Below are 22,178 nucleotides of genomic sequence, written 5' to 3'. Positions count from 1 at the left end.
ACCGCACATTATAATCATATCAATATTTAAAATATTATCCAACAAAGTCTGGGTAGGTGAGTTAAAATTTCATCAAATGTAAAATATTTAATTCAGAGGCTAATTATTTAACAAATACACTGATTACAATATGCAGACATGTGACAAAGTAACTATTTTATTACATCTTCTCTATCTGCAAATCAAGGTATTTTAAGCTACAAATTCTTTAGAGTACTTGCTGAATAATCACCTACACTTAATATAATTTTACTTTCATATCTTAAATTATACCCTTGTTACCAAAAGCAATCTGAATAAACCCATTCCAAACTGTAATGTAAATTCCTCCCTTATCAAAAGCTAAAAGGTAGATATACCATATAGGTCTATCAATTGTCTAGTTTTCATTACAATTTCAAAAATTATTCAAATAGGTTTTTATAAGACAGTTATCAAAAAGGCCTCTTCATTTAGAGTCTATGATATCAATTCCATATATCAATAGCAGAGACAGAGGCTCCCCAGCTATAGTGATACGCAGAAACTTCATTTGGGAAACTTTTGACCTGGAATCAGTTCAACACCATTTTCTAGACAACTTTCTCAACCTCATTACTTAAATTGTAAAGTTCCTACAGATAATGGCTTTGAAGGGCGTGTGAAGCAAAGGCTGGGGCTCCCTGCTACTTAGTATGGTAACTTACAGTTTCTTTTTATTAGAATTACAAATTACGTTTTTAAAGAATATCACATTTCCAAAATAGGGTTAAGAGAGTATTTATTGAAAACTTCAGCAACTAAGTGAGCCAAAGAAGTAGATGTGAGAGAAAAGAAAATATAACTATACTTTACAATCCTAACAAAGGCTTCCATTTATTAACTGCCAGTTATACCTTAGAACTATGATAGGCATTTTAACAAAAATCTCATGTTATCCTTTTAACAACTGTTTAATGTTTAAAGACAATAAACCCCCAAAATCCCATCCTCTCACCTATTCTAACAATTCCCCTTTCTCCTTTGCCATTTTCTCCCTCTCTACTGAATCTTTCCCATTGACTTTTACTGTTATTCTCTCATTTTAAATTTAAAACAATAACAAGACAACAACTCTTAATCCCACTTTCCCTGTCAGCTATAACCGGTTGTTATTCTACCCTTTTATGTCACAGTATATGGAAATAGAAGCCTTGGCACTGTGCAGTGTGTAGCCCAAACAACTATAAGCATGTGTGCTGGAACTGTCTATACTTCAGTTTTTCTCCGCCGATTTTATATTATCTTGAAGCAAACTACAATTAGGCTTTTGCACCCCAACAATCCACTGAAATTGCCCTTATCCAAAGGTCAGCATATCTTTTCTGTAAAGGATCAGATAGCAAACATTTTAGGCTTTGTGGGTCATCCAGTATCATACATTATCCTTTTTTTTACAACCCTTCAAAAATACAAAAATCATTCTTAGCTCACGGGTTGTAAAAAAACACAGGTTGTGGGGTAAATTTTGCCTGTAACCTGTAGTTTCCTTACTCCAATAATGTCAGTAAATATCTCAGATGGTCAATTTTCAGTCCTCACTTTATATGACCTATGAGCATTATTTGATCATGTCCTCCTCCTTGAAAGACTTTCTTCATTTGGCTTCCAGGGTATCACTTGCATTGTCTTTGATCTCCTACTACATCACAGGTCAATCTCTTCTGTTCTTCTATGCTAGTTCTTCAATTCCCTAGCCTAACACACTGGAATGCCTTAAGGCTCAATCTTGAGTTCTTTTCTCAATCTATTCTCACTGATGGGTGATACTATCCAGTTTCACCCATCTTTCTAGTTGGTCAGGCCAGCTGGGACTCCTTTCTCACACATCACTCTGTATCAGCTAATCCTGTTGCTGTACCTTCCAAATATACCCAGAAGCTGACCATAATCTACTACTACCACTCTGGGAGCCATCATCAACTTTTAACCTGGATTACAGCTATAATCTCTAAATTGGTCACACCATTTCTATTTTTGCCTCTTTCAGTCTATCCACAGAGTACCAAAGAGGACCTAGTCAAAAACAAAGTTAGATCACATTACTCCTCTGCTCAAAATCCCCCCCCAGTTTCCTGGATACTCAGAATAAAATCCAGTATCCTTACAAGGCTGATCATGATTTAGCCATCCTGTTTCCAGCTGGAGCACATTTCTCTCTCTTCTCACCCCTTGCCTGTCCTGTTCTGCCATGCTTGCCACCTTGATTCTCTTCAAATGTGTACATCACAATCCTATTTTAGGGTCCGTTGATCCATGCTGCTCCCTAAACCTGGAACAATCTTATCACAAATAGCTTCAAGGCTCACTCCTGTAACTCTCATCCAAATGTTATCTTTCAGAGAAGCCTTCCCTGTCCTTCTAACTGCAACTCTCCTACCACCAATCTCTAGTTCTGCTGTTCCCTTTCTGTTAGTGCTTTTTTCCATAGCACTAATCACAACCATCATCTAACATTATATATGTATTGCTTATTTGTTTATTGTCGATTTACCTACACCAAGTAAGACATCTCAGTATATTTTCTTTACTGATGTATTCCCAGAGCCTTGAGTATGACATGAACCTAGTAGGTACTCAGTATTTCTCTAAGAATGAATAAAGTACTAATCACTTTAGATCAGGGTCCCACCAAGGATATTACTTCAAGAATAAACTTAAAAATCTTAGAGAAAGAACTTATTTCAGTTTTATCAATAATATAAGACTAACCAACAATCAGCCAAATATTTCCCTTTTTAAGTCAAATATTTCTCATAGATTAATAAAAGTACAAGCAATTTGGCTGTATGTATTGAGAGCATTTTCTTAAAGCTTACTCTTTTGCCCTTCAGTTTCACCTCAGCAAGTACCCGTATCATGGAAACAATCCAAAATATGGGAAATACTATGCACATAAACATTCAGAAGTAAAAACTTAGAAATTAAATGTCTAACGAATGTGCTAACGTTGAATAAAGTATGACCCATTTCCTTGACAAAAATAATGTTCATGCAATTCATTACTCTGTTTCAAAAACTTTAGTGGATCAACTTTGCCTTCAAGATAAATTTGGCCTCTCCTTCAGCCTCTTATTTCACCCTCCCCTCTTCATAGCCTATCTTCTAGGCACACTTCACCAGCCCTCTCCTCCCCTAAACTCTAGTTTCTGGAAGACTCTAACATCTTGGTTATGTGCTCTCCTAGGTACTCTGATAGAACTTTCCCACCAAAGTCACACTTCACAGTCATTATGGTAAATACTTCTTCACTGGTCTTTTTCTCCCACTAAAGCAAATACCTAACACCTAGTGTAGTGCCTGATCTTAAGTAGGCAATTTATGCAGAAATGAACTAAGTAATATTACATAAATGTGCTTCTGATGCCACTGTAAATTAACGGTGCATTTTGGGTGATTTATATGATCTATTTTCTTCCTTTGTAAATTTGCTAGGTTATCTATGTCAGTAGAGATGGTACAAAGGGAACGAAGATATACTCATGTATGTACATAATGAATCACAATGTAGTAATAACATCATAGTGCCACAAAATTCTTATAAAACCAGTTCCCCAAACACTTCTTTCTTCTTCTCTTAAACCCCAGTAAAAACAATTATGTGAAAAGCCAACAAGGAAGCTAGTTCTCCTATTACCTGAGTGGAGTTAGATAGTTGGTTTTTCCACGGCTCCTCTGCGCTGCTGGTCAGGTTTGTGCGGTTATGAGGTAGAGTGAGTGCGTTTCGCTGCAGGTAAGGCACGTTTCCATTACTTCCACTTCCTGTTATATGATTATTGCCTATCAAAATAGTGTCTGTACTTCCCAGCGTTCTTGATGTGCTACAGGGAACATGGCCTGCAGAAAAGGGTCCATTGGCTAAAGGCTGCCCAGGGCAGGCAGGACGAACTCCAGGCTGAGAGACGCTAGGCACTCTGGTCAGAGCAAGCTGTGGCTGCTGGCCAGAGACTGAGTTTGTAGGCAGTGATGAGTCAGCTGTTGGCCCGTTAGGAATTCCAGTAGATCGTACCTGTGCAACTCCTGTTGGTCTCATCTGTCAAAAAACAAAGGAAAAGTAAATGCTGGTTGTGTAATCCATAGGGGAGAGAATCTATAGGGAACAGAATATGAAGATGTATAATTAGGGAACGTGTGATTTTACCCAAACGCTTAATTTCTCTAAGTTGAGAAACACATACTTTAAAAACAAGAAATTATATTTGTTCATTTTAAAATAAACTTCCTTGAAAAAGCAGAAATCTGTTTCAAAAAAAAAAAAAAAATCCCATTAGTAATGACAAAAGGAAGCAGCTGAAAATTATAGAAAACAACCCAGAACTTATAGGTCCTTCTCTCAATCACAAAAGTGGGGACATCTCAAAATTTCATTCTGTTACATCCATGCCAGATCCTGTAAACTAAATAAGCCCTAAAAACCTTGCCTCAGTACTAAATAATGTAAACAAATCCTTAGAATACATGTGAAATATCATGTAAATAAATACAATACAAAGTATTGTGTTCAAAATTAAACTTACAGTTGCTTTTGTCTAAAAATCTCTGTCAATTACCCGTATTTTAAGATACAGAGATTACTAAATTCTGTCAAACACTAGTAGAAAGTAAAAGTGAACATAAACATGCTCTAAAATGACATTAGAGTCAATAAAAATACTCAAAATGCTAACAAATTTTAGGGAAAAATATGCTATACACACTTGGTGTTGTTGCATTAAGACAAACTGACTTTCCAGCTGTTCCAGCATCAGTTTCTGTGCTGGATTTAAATTATTTCTATTTGCGCGGAGCTGTTCCAAGTGCTAGAAGAAGAACAAAAAGAGAATATAGTCAAAGATATATTTAGGAAATAAGATCACTATTCTAAGCAACCTTTCCCTGAAATGACTAAACTCAGAACCACTATCTGGTCAAACATACTGTCTTCTGACCAACAGTCATACAAGACGAAGTCCTTTAATAAGCTTGAGAAATGTAAGAATGAACTAAAGCATTCATCTGAACAAGATTTACTATGAGTTCTTTGTACTAGATGGGCATGAAATTTTACTCATCCATACAGTATTCTTAGGTATTCAAACAGAAAGCTCTTGAAGCTTAAAAATATATTGACAAGTATGCTAAAAGCAGCGCTGTCTGGAATAAGCAAAGTCTGAAGACAATCTGAATGTCCAAAATTAGTGATCTGCTTAAATAAAGGTGTTACATCTATATAAAGAAATATGATGTAACCATAAAAGAACAAGGAAGCTCTTCACATATTGACATGGAAAAGTCTGTAAAATACATTGTTAACAGCAAATAAGAATCCTATCGTTTGTGTAAAAAAGAAGAAAAATAATAATACATGTGAGAAAGAGGGGGATGTATATTTGCTTGTACATAAATAACATACCTCTGGAATGACAGATAAGAAATTAGTAATACCAGCTGCATTTTGAGTGGGTAGGGGCCAAAGTTAGAAGAAAACTTTACCCTATATACCCTATATTTATATTTTATGCAGTATAAACCATGTCCTGTTTTTTTTAAAAAAAAAGAGATTAAAAACAAGAATGAATGATCTCCATTATTCTGGTAAATGCAGGCTCATTTTACTTTTGTGCATATTAATTGAATGTACTGCCATTTAACTTATAAGAATTAATACTTAGGGCTGGGTGCAGTAGCTCACACCTGTAATCCCAGCACTTTGGGAGGCTGAGGTAGGTGGATCACTTGAGGTCAGGAGTTTAAGACCAGTCTGGCCAACATGGCGAAACCCAGTCTCTACCAAAAATACAAAAATTAGCTGGGTGTGATGTCGCGTGCCTGCAATCCCAGCTACTCTGGAGGCTGAGGCACAAGAATGACTTTAACACAGGACGCGGAGGTTGCAGTGAGCCGAATCGTGCCACTGTACTCCAGTCTGGGTAACAGAGCAAGACTCTATCTCAAAAAAAATAAAAATAAAAATAAAAATAATACTTTAAGAACTTAAAGCTTGCTACCTCAACTCCTTTTTAATAGAAAAAACAATTTGTCAAAATCATCTTACATACCTGTAATTTCTGTGGTGTCAAACACCATGAATGAGCTTGTTGCTGTACTGGAGGATGTGACACAGCATGTCCACCACTCCAATTGTCAGAAGTATTCTGAGGAAAATCGATTTAAAAAAAATTAAAGAATATTTGGTTAAATCTACAGTTAATAATAATGGTTAGAGGAGGCCAAATGACTATGAATTGGAATATTTACATGTTAAAAAGATGTTATAACATTAAATTCTTTAAAAAATAATTTTACATGCATATTACACTTAGAAATCATACATTTAAAAATTACTGACTATTTAATAAGCCACCCAAAAAGGCCCACCCTCAAACTATGGCCCAAACAGCTAGCCTAAATACCACACTGTCCACTAGATCCAACATTAAATTTATTTCAATGTCAGTAAAAAGTGATGATGAAAAGTGTGCTGAGATCTTAACGGCAGGGAGATGAATAAAATGATTTGATGAATGCAAATTTATCCCTACTTTCTATATTTAATATGATACTAAGGGTTTGGGATGGAAAAACTCAAACCTTTCACTCTTTGATGTCCACAAATTTAAAATAAAGGACAGGAAATGTTCAAACTGCACAATTTCAGGGCAGCTGAAGCTTCTTTTTTGACTGGGATTTTCTATTTCTCTAAAACATATACCTTTGTTGGACTAGATGTTCTTTTCCTCTTGGCAGGACTGGACAGGTCATCTACTTGGCTAGAAGGAATCATGTGTAGTGGCAAGGATTGCTGTGAAATTGGTGTTTGACTGAGGCCTAATACAGGTTCAGTATTTGGATGATGAGGTTTACATGCCTAAGAATCACAGAAGGAAGACAAAAATAGGGTTCTATATATTCTTAATTCATTCCTTCAAATTATAAAACTTTACAAGCTGCATACTTTTCAAAGCTATGTGGACATCGCTGATTGCAATGATTGAAAATCAAAATTAAATGATTCATCAATGGAATAATGTGTACCTTCCTTTCAAAAACTTGCCTTAAAAATTAAACAAACCACTGTAGCATTATTTTAAGAAATCTCCTTCAAAATCATGAAAATGCACAAAGGTTCTAAGTTGGTACCCCAAAATCTCTTCCCATATTAGAGGGAATTTTATTTTGATCTAGATTCCCTTTGCAATTAAATCAAAAGGCTTTTCATTACTAAAAGCCTCCTGTGCTTAGTAAATTAAGCTTGACCACTAGAGAATTGAAAAGAACCCTTAAAGCTGGGCACCTGCAGAACATAACCCAACTTCTCACCTGCTGTGCTGTGTTCATGGCACCCTGCCTGGAGGTAAGCTCTGCGGGAATTGGTAGGCTCCACGCCTCCTCAATACTAGGAAGTAATTTAGTTTTATTCTGTAGACTACCTTGTGGAAGGTTACACAACTGAGCCTAGGAAAAATTATGTAAAAAGCAAATTTAACACAAGCCTACTTGAGTAAGAGCAAGTCCACTAAATCTTCCTAAATGCTACAGCTAATTGTTTTTTAAAAGAAAATAGATTCTAAATTTGGGGCTTTAGAAGACACTAAATATAAAGAGGGTAACCAGAATATAAACCTTTGTGAGAATCAAAACAAAGCTTGAGCTCTGTTTTCAGAGTTCTCATAGCTGTCTTCTCATGAAACTCCAAGCAAGAGTGAAAGACTGTTTGTGTTTTCTCTAAAATGCTATGACAACTTAAAAATGTAGACAGTACATAGAAAAAAATTATGTAAATTAATATGCATCAACAGAGTAAATGTGCAAAAGAGCATCTTTTAAAATACTGCATATCTTACTTAAAATGAAAAGTAAAATAATATTACAAGCTATGGTATGTTTACAAAATATGGAAACAGATTATAGACATCAAAACACAACTAGACAAACTTTCCAGCCACCCTCCTTCTGCCTGAGTGTTCTAGGGAAATATGTGGCTTTAAAAAAGTGCTATTTAAAAATTTTACCTGTAAATACTTAATTCGTGCTGCAAGTGCAGAGGTATTACTACAACTTTTGCTTCTAGTTGCATTTAAGTAGCATTTAATAGCATCCTGAGGCTGGTTGCAGGATTCATACAGAGTGCCTAGGTCCATCCAGGCTGCAGCATGGCCATGGTCCAATTGTACTGCACAAATATAGGCCTGTAAAGCATCCATGGGCTGATTTTGCTGCTGATATAGCACACTGGAAAGAGAAATTAAGAAAAAATAAGTCAACTCAGAAAACTGCTTGGTTTTATAATGATTTAAACTATGAAATATAATATATGTGATGTAACCATCTTTGTACATCAATTAAATTACTACTATTTTTATACAAAGTCTTACCCTATTGAACACCATGTATCTGCACTTGCTTCTGATTTATCAATAGACTGCCTGTAAGATATAAAGGCATCCTGAACTTTCCCAATACTTGAATAGCACCTGAGAAGGGAGGGGGGAAAAAAAAAAATCAAAAGAATTCCATTAATACTGAAACAAATTAATTGGCTGAAAGGATAGACTATATATCACAGCAAATTTTTTAAAAACCCTAATAAGCTAATATATTTATGTGTGTGTGTGTATATATACTTGGTAACTATAATGAATATTATAATTAGCCCTCCAGCAAACCATATTATAGTCTGTCTTATAGGTGCTAAAAAGCATGCTGCATTAATGAACTCTATTACAATGATTAGGGGACATATCACTTCAATATTATAATACTGAGAGCTGCATGCATGCGTGCACACACACACACACAAGCCACTCTTCTTATATAGCTGACCTCTAGTTCCCTATACCGTCAAAATACAGAGTTAAAAACAAAAACACTATACGTTGGTAAGATTTGCTGTATCAGATTTCAATTTTCCTTTCCCAAGTAACAACACTGAGGGCAATAATTCTTTAATTCATTAAAAAAATGCACATGTAAGACACAGTTAATCTCAAACTAAGTATCAAAAATAGTATAAAGTAAAAAGTAAAAATAATATATAAAGTATAATATTTTATGACTAGTAAAGTAAGCAAGGTAAGATTAATGATTCAAGGACTGTCATTTTCTTAATGTGAATATACATGAATACATGGATAATGGCTGAAATTATAAATACTGAAATTATCTTCTTATTCTTGGCACTAAAGGAAAAAGAAAAAAACAAAAACCCAGTCCCTATTTTCATGAAGCTTACAATTTAGTTGAGGACTGAAGATACATTAAAAATGTCATGATACCATATCAAATGGCCAGTATAGGCAATAATTGGCCCGAGAATTTAGGATAAGAAAAGACCATCATATACTGCAAGTTTCAGGAAAGGCCCCCCCAAAAAAAGGGAAGAGTAAGAGTAAGGGATTTGAATATGTAAAGATGCATATTATTTAGTGATTCCTAATTGCCAACCAGTATATGGCACGTTTGCCAAGCAAACAAATTGGAAAGACAACACACACATACATACATAATTTTTCCAATAAACGAATTAATATTTATGCTGTAATGCTCTTATTTTGGATATTATTGGCTGACAGTAAATTGCAAAAAAAAGGTCAATGTCTTTACTTGCCCAAACACCATATTTCTATTCTCATAATTATTCTTTGAAATTGTACTGATTTATGTAACCTAAAATTCTGGGAACCACTGATTCAGGCAGAGAAGATGAGAAAAGGCATTTTAAATGGGTTTGAACAGCATGAGCAAAACCTAACGTATATACAAGAAAGCACAGACACAAAACAGTAGAGAATTTTAAATCCAGCCAAAGATTACCCTAAAGTTTGCTTTTCTAACAAGGAGAGCAGCACATTGAAAGCACTTTATAGGAATATTAATTTTCTAACAATACAGAGGGCAGACTGAAAGGAAAATAAGTTATAGACAGTAAAAATAGAGGGTGGCTACATTCACTGGTTGGGAACAGGCCAAAATTGGAGATAAAGTACTGAAAGCGGCAAGAAAAAAAGATGAGAGAAACAAGAAACCAACAGATTGGTAAAGACTTTGTGATTGATTGATTAGATGTTCACAGGGTGGGGGTTGTAACTTAGTAGTTAACGTTGATTTTTAAAAATGGTGATCTTTTGGCAAAAGTTAAAGGAGAAGGAGCTGGTTTGGGGAAGAATATGGTGAATATAGTTTGAAATATGCTGACTTTGACATGATGTGAGGACATTAAAATGGGAAATGTTAAGTAAAGAATAGGAGATGTAGTCCTGGAGTTTAAGATACCTTTAAGTGTTGAAATCTAGATTTGGAATTCATCCATATGGAAGAGAGGCTGTAAAAACATAGGACACCTACAAGGGAGATGTAAAAGCCTAACAAATCACTAATCTTGTGGTTTGAAAGGTATAAGAAATGTCCATGATTGAGAAGGCAGTTTCAGAGAGCATCTACAAACTGTTTTATGAAGGAAAAATTCATAAGAAGAGATCAGCAGTAATGCCAAACAGGAACAGACACCAGCGTGAAAGGGAATGCTTAACAGATAGTAGAAAACATGCTGTTTTGTAGTTGTTGTGAAATCAAAGCCATCTCAGATTTATAGACAAATCTGCCTAACTGCTGGGAGAAATAAGCAGTTCTTCCCAAAACCAATGTTTTAACATTCCATTCCTACAAAATCGAAGTAGGAAACCAATGTGCCCAGATACAGATGTCCCACCATCAACCACTTTTCCTCTAATAAAAGTAAGTTCCTCTGAGACAGTCTTGTGTAATTAAAAAAGCCCAGGGTGAACCTAGGGTCTAATCCCTGCTATCATACTAATTATCTGTGATTATGAACCCACTTTCTAAATCTTTGAAGTGACAGGATTTACAAGGTTAACCAGGTGACCTCCCTGGTCCTTCCCAGTTGTAATATTCTACAGTTCTGTGATAACACAGTCAATGATTGGTGCTAGCATAACAGAATATCACATTACAATTTTACTTCGATATACAAGTGCCAAATGACAAGCAAAGTCCATCTTCAACACAGACCTGAAGGCAGAGGTTAAGTAATAGAAAGCCTCAAAAATATTAGGGTCATCAAACCCCAAAATTTCTTACTGACAACTGAGGTCTTCATTTGGAACTTTAAAAACATCTAAAACATAATTCATTCATAATATTTTTCTCATAAGAAACAGATTAGAAACAACACATCAGAAGGCAGTAAAAGAGAATAAGAAAAGTCTAAAGGATTTAGAATTTTATTATTACAGATGGAAAATAATATGTCTAAAATGATAATCTTGAACCCGAAACCAAGATAAATTGTGATAAGTATCCTTTATTTATTTAGTCAGGAAAAGTATATAATATATTTGGAAAATTTTACCCAAAAAATTACCCAAAAAGATTAAATTAAAAGCATCGTAATGTTTTACAAAGTAAAATTAGTTAACTGGAAAAAAAATGATAAAATACTGCCCACTGAAATACTGATGATGAAATACTGCTCATTGAAGCTAAAAATTACAGCATGACTATGATAGTTAATTCTACACATGGCTCATTATAATTTTATACAATTAGAATTTAAATTTAAAAACCTATACTAAAAAGACATCTACACTACTATATTAAACTATCTTAGGTCAGAAGGAAAATACTTTCCAGTATACATTCCTTTTAATCTACGCTAAAAGAAATTTTCATACATAAACCTGAAAACAAGAGACAGGCACCCACTGTTTCCCAGTTTCAGACCTCCTTTACAATCACTACATGAAGCCTCACACTCCACAACACTAATAGTAATAGTGCTAGCTCCAAAAGCAAATGGAGTTTAGTTAGTTCATTTCATCCATTTATCGAATAGCCACTTTGTCAGGTAAAAAGATACAAAAATAATAAAATCCAGTTTCTGCTCCTGTAGAAGAGAAACACAAAAGTTTGGACCCTCCAGCTTTATTTAGAAGCAACCCAAATTAGGCTCTTTTACAAGCCTGGGGAGGAATTAGGAAATCCTCACCAAAAAATAGGTACCTTTCCAGTCAACTCTTATTGTATGTTAATAATGAATTAATGAAATGTTTTTTAAAAAAATTTTCCTTAATCTTCTTCTAAGCATAGTATGAGTAATCAAATATTTTTAGAGAAGGAACCATATTAATATTACTTTGTCTCATACAAGCATACTTTCCTTAAAGGAAAACTGAAGCCATACAATGAAAATTTAATGTGATTATATGGCAAATTTACTTACAATTAGGTATTCTATGTAAAAAGTAACAGAAAACTTAAAGTTAAAACACAATAATTTCAAAAGAAGTCATAAAATTGGAATCTTTAAAGCAGAAAGGTATCTAACAGATCATCTAACCCAGGGTTTCTCAACTACAGCATTACTGACATTTGGGGCCACCCAGTTCTTTGCTGTAGAGGACTGTCCTGTGCATTGTAGGATGTTGAGCAGCATCCCTAGTCTCTACCCACTATACGAAAGTAGCACACCCCACAGCTGTGATGAAAGAAATAAATGTCTCTAAACATTGTGAAAAGTCCTTGGCTGGGGTAGGGGTGGCAAAACAGCCTGCCCCTGAGGACCACCGATCTAATACAATACGTTAAACAAAAATTGAGGCTTTAAGAGGTTTAACTAAACCATGCACAATTCCACAAACAGTAGCTGAATCAGGACTTGAATCCAAGTGTCTTGGCTCCTAGTATGATCTTTTCACCATATCATGAAAGCGAAAAGTGATTAGGAATCAAAATACAATCTGATGATAGTCTAAAACTATAATCTATCAGATACTCATGCATGAGGTATAGTTCAGATCATCACTAAGCATAATTCAGACATTCAATGGATAAACAGTATGGAGAAATGGTTATAGACTTGCAGAAAACGATTTTCGTTACATGACACTTCTCCATTCCAACAAATCTGATACACTTTCTCACTGTAAGACTTCAAGTATAACTGTGATTTGAGATTTACTATTAATTATGTCAATTCTAAGGTAAATATTAATCAAAATTATAAATTATTAAGGTTCCACTGACTACCAATAGTCAACAGGCAGATGAGAAATTAATCCTGTTTTATAAAACAGACATATAGAAAAAATACTGGAAATCTGAAGGAAAGGCATTTAAATACTTCATTAAAAGTTACTATCAGATAAGACTTTTTTAAAACTAGCAATAACTCAAATCAAATAAAAATCCAATAACCAAAATAAGAAATGTCCTGCCAGACCAAAAATTATGCTATGAAAAAACCACATTTGGAAACTTTATTTTATTGTTTAACTTCCCGGAATCTTGGTAATAATGTACTCAGAAGAGAAAATACACTGATCAGGTTAGATATGTAAACTAACATCTTAGATTGTAATTAAAATCTCTTAGCTGGAATAGACAAAAGCAAACATAAATGTCTTGTAAGTCTCACCTTCCGAGGAAATACCAGGACTGGCCAGAATTAGGATCTGCTTCCAAGGACTTTTGGAGATACTGAATAGCATAGCTTTCCTTGGTGGCTTTATCTCCCAGGAGATCTACAGTGTGATGCATCCAACCTACAGTAAATGATTTAAAAATATTTACGTAAATGACTTAAAAATATTTACGTAAATGGCTTAATTGTTCTTCTATGTTTAAGAATACCAAGTAGAAAATAAACCAAAAAAGTATTCTTTTCTGTCAATTTATTAATTTAGTTTGTAGTACATATTTCCAAAATTTAGAACTGCCAATTCCGGCCGTTAAGAAAGTCAGTTTCTCACAGTAAGGTAGTAAAAGCTATGAAGAGCTTTCATTCAAGAGAAATTAAAACAATTTTTAGTACTGATACAACAGATTATAAATCAGACTTTTCTAATTTTGATATCTGAAAAAATTTCAAGTTATGAAACAAAGAATATAAAGATGTTAAGTCTTATTTACTATTCCATATAAAAATAAAATAATGGGCTTTTTTTTTTTTTTTTTTTTTTTTTTTTGAGACGGAGTCTCGCTCTTTTGCCAGGCTAGAATACAGTGGCATGATCTTGGCTCACTGCAACCTCCGCCTCCCGGATTCAAGCAATTCTCCTGCCTCAGCCTCCTGAGTAGCTGGGACTATAGGCGCGTGCCACCACGCTAAGCTAATTTTTGTACTTTTAGTAGAGACAGGGTTTCACCATGTTGGCCAGGATGGTCTTGATCTCCTGACCATGTGATTCACCCGCCACGGCCTCCCAAAGTGCTGGGATTACAGGCGTGAGCCACAGCACTGGGCCAATTAAGAGTCTTCAAGACATTCCATTAACAAAATGTTTATTTCCAAGGAATAAATATAAGGCTATAGAATCAATGATAGTTCAGATTAAAAAATATACACACAATCCTACCTCACTGGCCCTGGCTACATATATTCACATCCTATATAAGATAAGAACTATAAGCCAGGCACAGTGGCTCACACCTGTAATCCCAGAATTTGGGGAGGCTGAGGCAGAAGGACCACTTGATGCCAGGAGTTTGAGACCACCCTGGGCAACATAGAGAGAGACCTTGTCTTTACAAAAGAAATTTTTAAATCAGCCAGGCGTGGTGGCATGCGCCTGTAGCCCTAGCTACTCGGGAGGCTGAGGTGGGAGGATCACCTGACCTGAGGAGTTTCAGGCTGCAGTGAGTTATGATCACGACACTATATTCCAGCCTGGGGGACAGAGCGAGACTCTGTCTAAAATAAATAAGCAAACAAACTATAAAGTATTTGATAAATGAAAAAACAAATATTGCCTTCATAATAAAGCCTGAGTTTTGTCTGTAATTTTATCCATTAGGATTTTACTCGAGTTGTCTATACTTTTAAGAGTTATAAAAGTGTCAAAATATTTGTTTTTATTCAGTGATTTATAATTATTAAATTTTTATATATATTATCTAAAGATAAATGATAAAATCTAAGCTTAAGTGACTTTAAAACTATATAAAAAACAGTTACATTATGAAAACATTCATATTGCTACAATGTTGGCTAAAAATTAAGAATAAATGATTTTCCCAGACCAAAAACAAAACTGAAAAAACAACCCAAATATCAAATACAAACAAGAAACATGACTCAATAATTAAGCAACAAAATTAAAGGCTGGGGAGTTCTTTCACTATCTTTTTGGTGATAGCTACACATGACATCCAAACGAACAGATTCCCTCATGTTACACATTAGAATAGAACTGCATGCTCACAGTGTTAGACGCTCTACAGTTCTTAGATAAATTGCTTTATAGTCATTGTAACTGATAAAGCTATGAAAGCAAGCTCACCAACCATTGAGTGACATTAGATAAATCACAACTTCATTAAGTGCTTAAGCATATATCTGGCACAAAGAAAGTATTGAATCCTCCTTGGGTTAAATACTAGGGAGTAATTTTGATAATTTAAAAGGACCAGCTATACTAAAGAATTATACTGAGACAGACTGTGGGAAGGACAATGCTAGGCAGAGAATAGAAATATGCTGGGTTCAGAATAATTTTATCAACTCTGAGCAAAAGAATAGAATATATGAGCCACATATTTGCCATACTCAACATGTAAAAAACATAAAGAGAAGCATTTATAATACACTAAATGTATACTATTACATACCTAACTGTTGTAAGACAGTTGCTTTTACTTGTGCAGAAAGATTCTCTGTCTGCAAAAGTTGTTCATAAGCTTCTTTTGCAGAATGATATTTCCTCTAAAGAGCAGAAAAAGAGATTTGGAGAAAAATTAACATAATCTTTAAAGAACTACTTCATATATAAAGAATTATACAATACTGATGTTTTAGCATATTTTTAAAAACTAAAAGAAAAAAGTGCTGATTTCATTATCGAATGTTTAACATTAGACAGCTGAGTAACAAGCCTTGTTCCAGAGTACCTAACACCAGTAAAACTGACATTCACTATAACAAAGTATCACTAAAATACGACTTTTAAGAATTTTCCAAATGCCAATATCATCATCTCAAATTTAATAACATAAGTAGTCTCAATTTTATTTAATAACATTAATGAATCAAGAGACGTATTCTACCTCCAAGTGCATAATCTGTCCGCCTAGAAACACTGAGCTCCCAAGCAACTCAATAAATAGAGCACATGTCAGGCCGGGCGTGGTGGCTCACGCCTGTAATCCCAACACTTTGGGAGGCCGAGGCAGGCGAATCACGAGGTCAGGAGTTCAAGACCAGCCTGGCCAACATAGTGAAGCCACGTCTCTACTAAAAATACAAAAATTACCCAGGCATGGTGGCAGGCACATGCAGTCCCAGCTACTCGGGAAGCTGAGGCAGGAGAATCGCTTGAACCCGGGAGGCGGAGGTTGCGGTGAGCAGAGATTGCACCACTGCACTCCAGCCTGGGCAACAGAGCGAGACTCCGTGTCTAAATAAATAAATAAATAAAGCACATATAAAAAATGCTGTAGACAAAATCTAAAGAAGTACAAAAGTAATTAAAAATCTAAGTTTTAAAGATACAGTTTCTGGTGTATATAAAATATCCTTTAAAAATATTTATAACGAATATAATTTTAAGGACATCAAAACTCTGATAGTTACAGCCTAACAATGTTTGCAAGACTTAGGATTTCACAGGCAAATGTCTAAATGAAACCATTTAGCCACAGTTCTCAAGAGTACTGATATAACTAAAACTCTTTATTGCTACAGTTATAAACCTTAAGACAACTCCCCCAAAACAAAAGGAAAAAACTAACAAAAGAAAGGCTCATAAATATTACCTGTAAAACATACTTGGCAGAACAATGGATTGAAGTGGCTTTTATTCGTATCATTACCAGTATATAACTGCCTGAGCAAACAAATTTTTTTAAAAAAAGTAGGTAGAAATACAAAACTAGCTGTATGAACCTCAGGCAAGTCACTTAAACTATGATTCAACATCAATAAACAACTGAAGCAATAAAACAAGAGCTAACATCCAATCTTGCTACCTACAGGGTTATCCTAATGATGGAAACAATTAAGGAACTACACACACACACACACACACACACACACCACTATCATAAGGAAGATTTGAGAGAACTGTCCATTGAGATGATCAGGGGTTTTTCCGTTTGTTTTTTTGAGACGGAGTGTCGCTCTTGCTGCCCAGGTTGGAGTGCAATGGCACAATCTGAGCTCACTGCAACCTCCACCTCCCGGGTTCAAGTGAATTCTCCTGCTTCAGCCTCCCGAGTAGCTGGGATTACAGGCATGCGCCACCACGCCCGGCTACTTTTGTATTTTTAGTAGAGACGGGGTTTCTCCATGTTTCCCAACCTCAGGTGATTCGCCCGCCTTGGCTTCCCAAAGTGTTGGGATTACAGGTGTGAGCCAGCGCGCCAAGCAATCCGGAGTTATTAAATCAACTTTTACTTATCAGCTAAACTGGTTCCCCCCGAACACTCATCTGGTCTAAAAAAGTTAATTAAATAGTTAGGCCAAGGATAAGGGTCAAGTTATTCAATTCCTTCAATTGATAAATATTTGTTAAACACCTAATACATAACAGGAACTGCTAAGACTACACAGTAGTGAAAAATATATACAGAAAAAACAAATTAAGCATATTGTGCTGTGTGTAACATTATAATACTTCTCAGAGGAAAAACGAGCACATATTAAGTTTAGAGTACTAGCAGGCTGGACAGAAAATGCAAAGATTACTTCACAAAGACCTCCCTAATCTATTTAAAGACTACTGATTGTATCCTAAAACAATGGAGAACCACTGAATGATTTCAAGTAATGTGATCTGACGTAAATTTTAGGAAAACCACCTTCCTGAATTATCTTAACAAATGTTAAAATATACCTCCCAGCACTGTAATAAAAACAATGACATACTTGAAAAAATGGTAGCATCATATTTGGAAATATGAAGTTAGATTTCTACCTCATACCATATAAAACAAAACCAGCAACTGCATTAAAGACCTGAATATGAAAGGTAAAAGTATAAAGAGAAGAAAATGTAGCAGAACATTTCCTTGAGATGGGAGAGAATTTATTGGACATGATCAAAAAAACACAAATCATAAAGAAGAGCAAAGATCTGACTCAAAAAGCATAGGCAGAAAAACAGGCAATGGACATAAGTAACCCAACACATAAAAGGTGAAAAAAAATGTAAAAAACTATACTCCTCTAGAAATCAGAACATACAAGTTTAAATGACATAACATCTTCTACCTTTAAGACTGGAAAACATAAATTTGAGTAATTCCAAGTATTGTAGGGATGTGAGTAAAGCAGAACACTCATGTCCTGGTGGAAGGGGATTTACTCAAAAAATTAGGAATACAAATATCCTACAATTCAGCAATCTTACTCTTGGAATATGTATGCCAAGGAAGCCTTTCCACAGGTAATGATCTGAACAGTACTGCTTGCAATATGGAGAAGTTGGGGGGCAATCTAAGTTTACGCCACTAGACAAGTGGAAACAAAATATGATGGATGCTTATAGAACATTAAATAGGAATTATAAATGATGTGTAAAAAAGTAACATGAATTTATCTTTAATAGTGTTGAGTAGAAGTTTTGCCTCTGACAATATTTGGAGTGGCATTCCACACACAGCTTCACATTCTGGATAAAATATAAAAGTCAACTACCAGATGGTACTGGAGAGAAACCAAAATCAGGCAAAACCAAAGGAAAAGTTCACACTTAAAGGAAGGAAATGGCACTAGATAAGTAACCCCCTTTTTCTTGGATTTTCACCTGAAGGCAGGCTTCAACTGGTACTTGGCTGGCTAGAACTCAAATAGAAATGGCAGTCTTACTACCCTGAAGAATCATAGGACAGATTTTGAGGCTACCATAAGAGTTGGAAGCAAGGGGAGAAATCCCAGTCAGGAGACAGAGTGGAAACACCAAATTCCACACATAATACTCTGCCCAAAGCTCTAACTGCTGAATTATGCATAAACAGAACAGATAATGAGCAGCCTAAAAGAACTAGAAAGAGATTTCAGTTGCTGCCATTACAAGGGTGACAAAGTTTAGAGTGTGAATTGACTGGCTAATGAAGCAAAAATATATCAATCTTCAGAAAAATATAGTCAATCTCTACAATGTATTATTCATGATATGCAGGATAAAAAATATTAAATTTATGAAGATCAGGAAAATTTTACCTATATTCAAAAGAAAAGAAAATGAAAACCAACTGTGAAATTACTCAGATGGTGAAATTTGTAGTTTTTTATTTTTATTTTTTTGAGACGCACTCTCACTGTGTCGCCCAGGCTGGAGTGCAGTGGCACAATCTTGGCTCACCGCAACCTCTGCCTCCTGGGTTCAAGCAATTCTCCTGCCTCAGTCTCCCAAGCAGCTAGGATTACAGGCGTGCCACCACGTTCGGCTAATTTTTTGTATTTTTAGTAGAGATGGGGATCTCGCCATGTTGTCCAGGCTGGTCTCGAACTCCTGACCTTAGGTGATCCGCCAGCCTTGGCCTCTCAAAGTGCTGGAATTACAGGCAACAGCCACCGCGCCTAGCCCTGTAGATAATTTTAAAGCAGATATTTAGGCTGGGTGTGGTGGCACGTGCCTGTAGTCCCAGCTACTCGGAAGGCTGAGGCACAAGAATCGCTTGAACCTGGGAGGCAGAGGTTGTGTTGAGTCGAAATTATACCACTGCACTCCAGCCTGGGCAACAGAGCCAGATACTGTCCCCGCCCCCCCCCCAAAAAAAGGCAGATATTTGAACAACGTTGACAAAAAGAAAAACATAATCCTAATGAATTAATGTACAAAAAATCATACTCCAGAAAGAGAAACAAAAGGAAATTCCAGAACTAAAAAATGTTAATCTGAAATTTAAAAAAGAAAATCACTATATGGACTGAATAGCAGATTGGAAAGTATATTAAAAAAAAAAAAAAAAAGAAATCAGTGCATTTGAAAACATGTCACTAGAAAGCATACAGACTGAAGTGGAAAAAAAACACACACACATACATACAAAAGTAAAAAAAAAAAAAAAAAAAAAAAAAAAAAAGAAGGCATCTAAGATGTTTGAGGCAATAGCATATAGTCTACCATACATGTAATTGGAGTCCAAGAAGAGAAAAACGGTGGAGCAGAAAAAATATTTGACAAATCAATGGCTGAGAATTTTCCAAAACTGATAAAATATATCAAACCCCAGACTTAAAATACTATTAGTATAATTATAAAGAAAAAAAAAATCTGAGCACATTGAAGTCAAATTTTTGAAAACCAAATATAAAGAGAAAGACCTTTTAAAAGCAACCAGAGCAAAACAATACAATACAAAGGATACAATAGGAATGACAGCTAACTTTATCCAACCATATCAATAATCAAATTAAGTATAAATGAACTAGACACTCCAAACCACCACCACCACCACCACCAATAAAAGAGACTGCCAGAATAGATTTACAAAAGGAAGAGTCAAGAACATTATATTTATGGGATGGACATTACAGGCCCTAAGAATTTAAGAACAATACCTTTATCATATACTCAGTTTCTACATGTACTTGGGTCTACTCCTGGGCTTTCTAGGATATTTCGCTGATCTGTCTATTCACATGCCAGTACCACATTTTTAATTATACAGGTTTTATTGGGTTAGTATATCCCATACAATCCTCCCACCCCTGTTTTATCCTAGCAATTTTTGCATGTTTTTCCATATCAACTTAGCTAACTCCTAACAAAAGTTTGTTGGTATTTTTGTATTGATGTTTCTGTTACACTAAGGAGAATCAACATCTTTATACCGCTGAGTCACAGTCCCTCTCTTAAGTTTATTCCTAAGTATTTAATATACTTTGCTGAACACACTAAATATAATTTTTTCCTGTTATGTTCTGACTACTGTTGTTGAAGCTTATTAATTCTGTATGTAAATTTGTGCCTATAACTTACTGCTCTCTCTTATCTAACTACACTGGCTAATACCTGTAGTATAATACCGAGGACTAATGGAAATAGTAGGTATCTTCACCTTGCTCCTGATTCTAGTAAAAAGGTCTCTAGAATTTTGCCTTAAGTAAAATTCTGACTTTGAAACTAAAGCATATGTATTTTATCATGATAAGAAAGTAACCTGCAATTCCTATGTATAAGAGTGTTTTTATTAGAAATGGGTATTGAATTTATCAAAGATTTTTTCAGAATCTATGGTGATAATGATTTGACTTCACCTCTAGCTCTATTATTGCAATATCAATAGATTTCCTAAGATTCAGTCAACCTTGCATTCCTGAAATGAATGACACTTGGTCATAGTATATTGTTGTGTTTTTTTAATGAGATAAGGTATTGTTTGCTAATATTTTATTAGCATTTTTACACCAATATTCATCATGATACCAATCTGTATATTGATTCTCTTATTATACTGTCTTTTATTAGGTTCGGATATAATACTTGCTTCAAAACACAAAGGAAAAACAGTATGACTGTTTCTCAAAAAATTAAACATAGAATTACCACATGATCCAGCAATTCCACTTCTGGGTATATTGCAAAAAGAACTGAAAGCAAGAACTCTAACAACTTATATACACACCCATAGTCAAGCAGCACTATTCACAACAGACAAAAACTGGAAGCAAACCAAGTGTCCATCAACAGATGAAATGGATAAACAAAATGTGGTGTATCCATACAATGGAATATTATTCAGTCTTAAAAAGGAATGGAATTCTGACACAGGCTACAACATATACAAACGATACAGACATTATGCTAAGTGAAATAAGTCAGATGCAGAAGCACAAATATTGTATGATTCCACTTTTTTTTTTTTTTTTGAGACACAGTCTTGCTCTGTCACCCAGGCTGGAATGCAGTGGCGGGATCTTGGCTCACTGCAACCTCCACCTCCTGGGTTCAAGCGATTCTCCTGCCTCAGTATCCCGAGTAGCTGGGACTACAGGCGCTTGCCACCATGCCCGGCTAATTTTTGTATTTTTAGTACAAGCGGAGTTTCACCATGTTGGCCAGCCTGGTCTTGAACTTGTGGCCTCAAATGATCCACCCCGCGGCCTCACAAAGTGTTGGGATTACAGGCATGAGACACCACACCTGGCAGATTCCACTTTTATGAGATACCTAGAGTGGTCAACTCACACAGACAGAAAGTAGAATAGTGGTTGCTAGGAG

The 22,178-nt window shown here is 35.3% G+C and overlaps 1 protein-coding gene across 18 annotated transcripts in view; it reads right to left on the bottom strand.

The window, feature by feature from the left end:
* The window catches only part of KDM6A (lysine demethylase 6A), a 232,189-nt gene that overhangs the window by 45,761 nt on the left and 164,250 nt on the right, over positions 1 to 22,178 (bottom strand). For 3 of the 18 annotated variants that reach the window (XM_050775561.1, XM_050775546.1, XM_050775548.1), the window contains exons 9-17: positions 15,622 to 15,715; positions 13,430 to 13,556; positions 8,373 to 8,471; positions 8,010 to 8,229; positions 7,318 to 7,452; positions 6,710 to 6,865; positions 6,057 to 6,152; positions 4,716 to 4,817; positions 3,656 to 4,051 (exon numbers count right to left, since the gene is read on the bottom strand). In XM_050775561.1, coding sequence (XP_050631518.1) covers positions 3,656 to 4,051; positions 4,716 to 4,817; positions 6,057 to 6,152; positions 6,710 to 6,865; positions 7,318 to 7,452; positions 8,010 to 8,229; positions 8,373 to 8,471; positions 13,430 to 13,556; positions 15,622 to 15,715 — 1,425 coding nt within the window. The remainder of the gene's footprint in view (positions 1 to 3,655; positions 4,052 to 4,715; positions 4,818 to 6,056; positions 6,153 to 6,709; positions 6,866 to 7,317; positions 7,453 to 8,009; positions 8,230 to 8,372; positions 8,472 to 13,429; positions 13,557 to 15,621; positions 15,716 to 22,178) is intronic. The other 15 variants (XM_050775562.1, XM_050775550.1, XM_050775555.1 and 12 more) reach the window with 7 other exon arrangements.

This window comes from Macaca thibetana, chromosome X (assembly GCF_024542745.1).
Source record: "Macaca thibetana thibetana isolate TM-01 chromosome X, ASM2454274v1, whole genome shotgun sequence".
NCBI classification, from domain to species: domain Eukaryota; kingdom Metazoa; phylum Chordata; class Mammalia; order Primates; family Cercopithecidae; genus Macaca; species Macaca thibetana.
The sequence above is the reverse complement of the archived record's forward strand: the minus strand, read 5'-3'. Positions and strand labels throughout refer to the sequence as shown.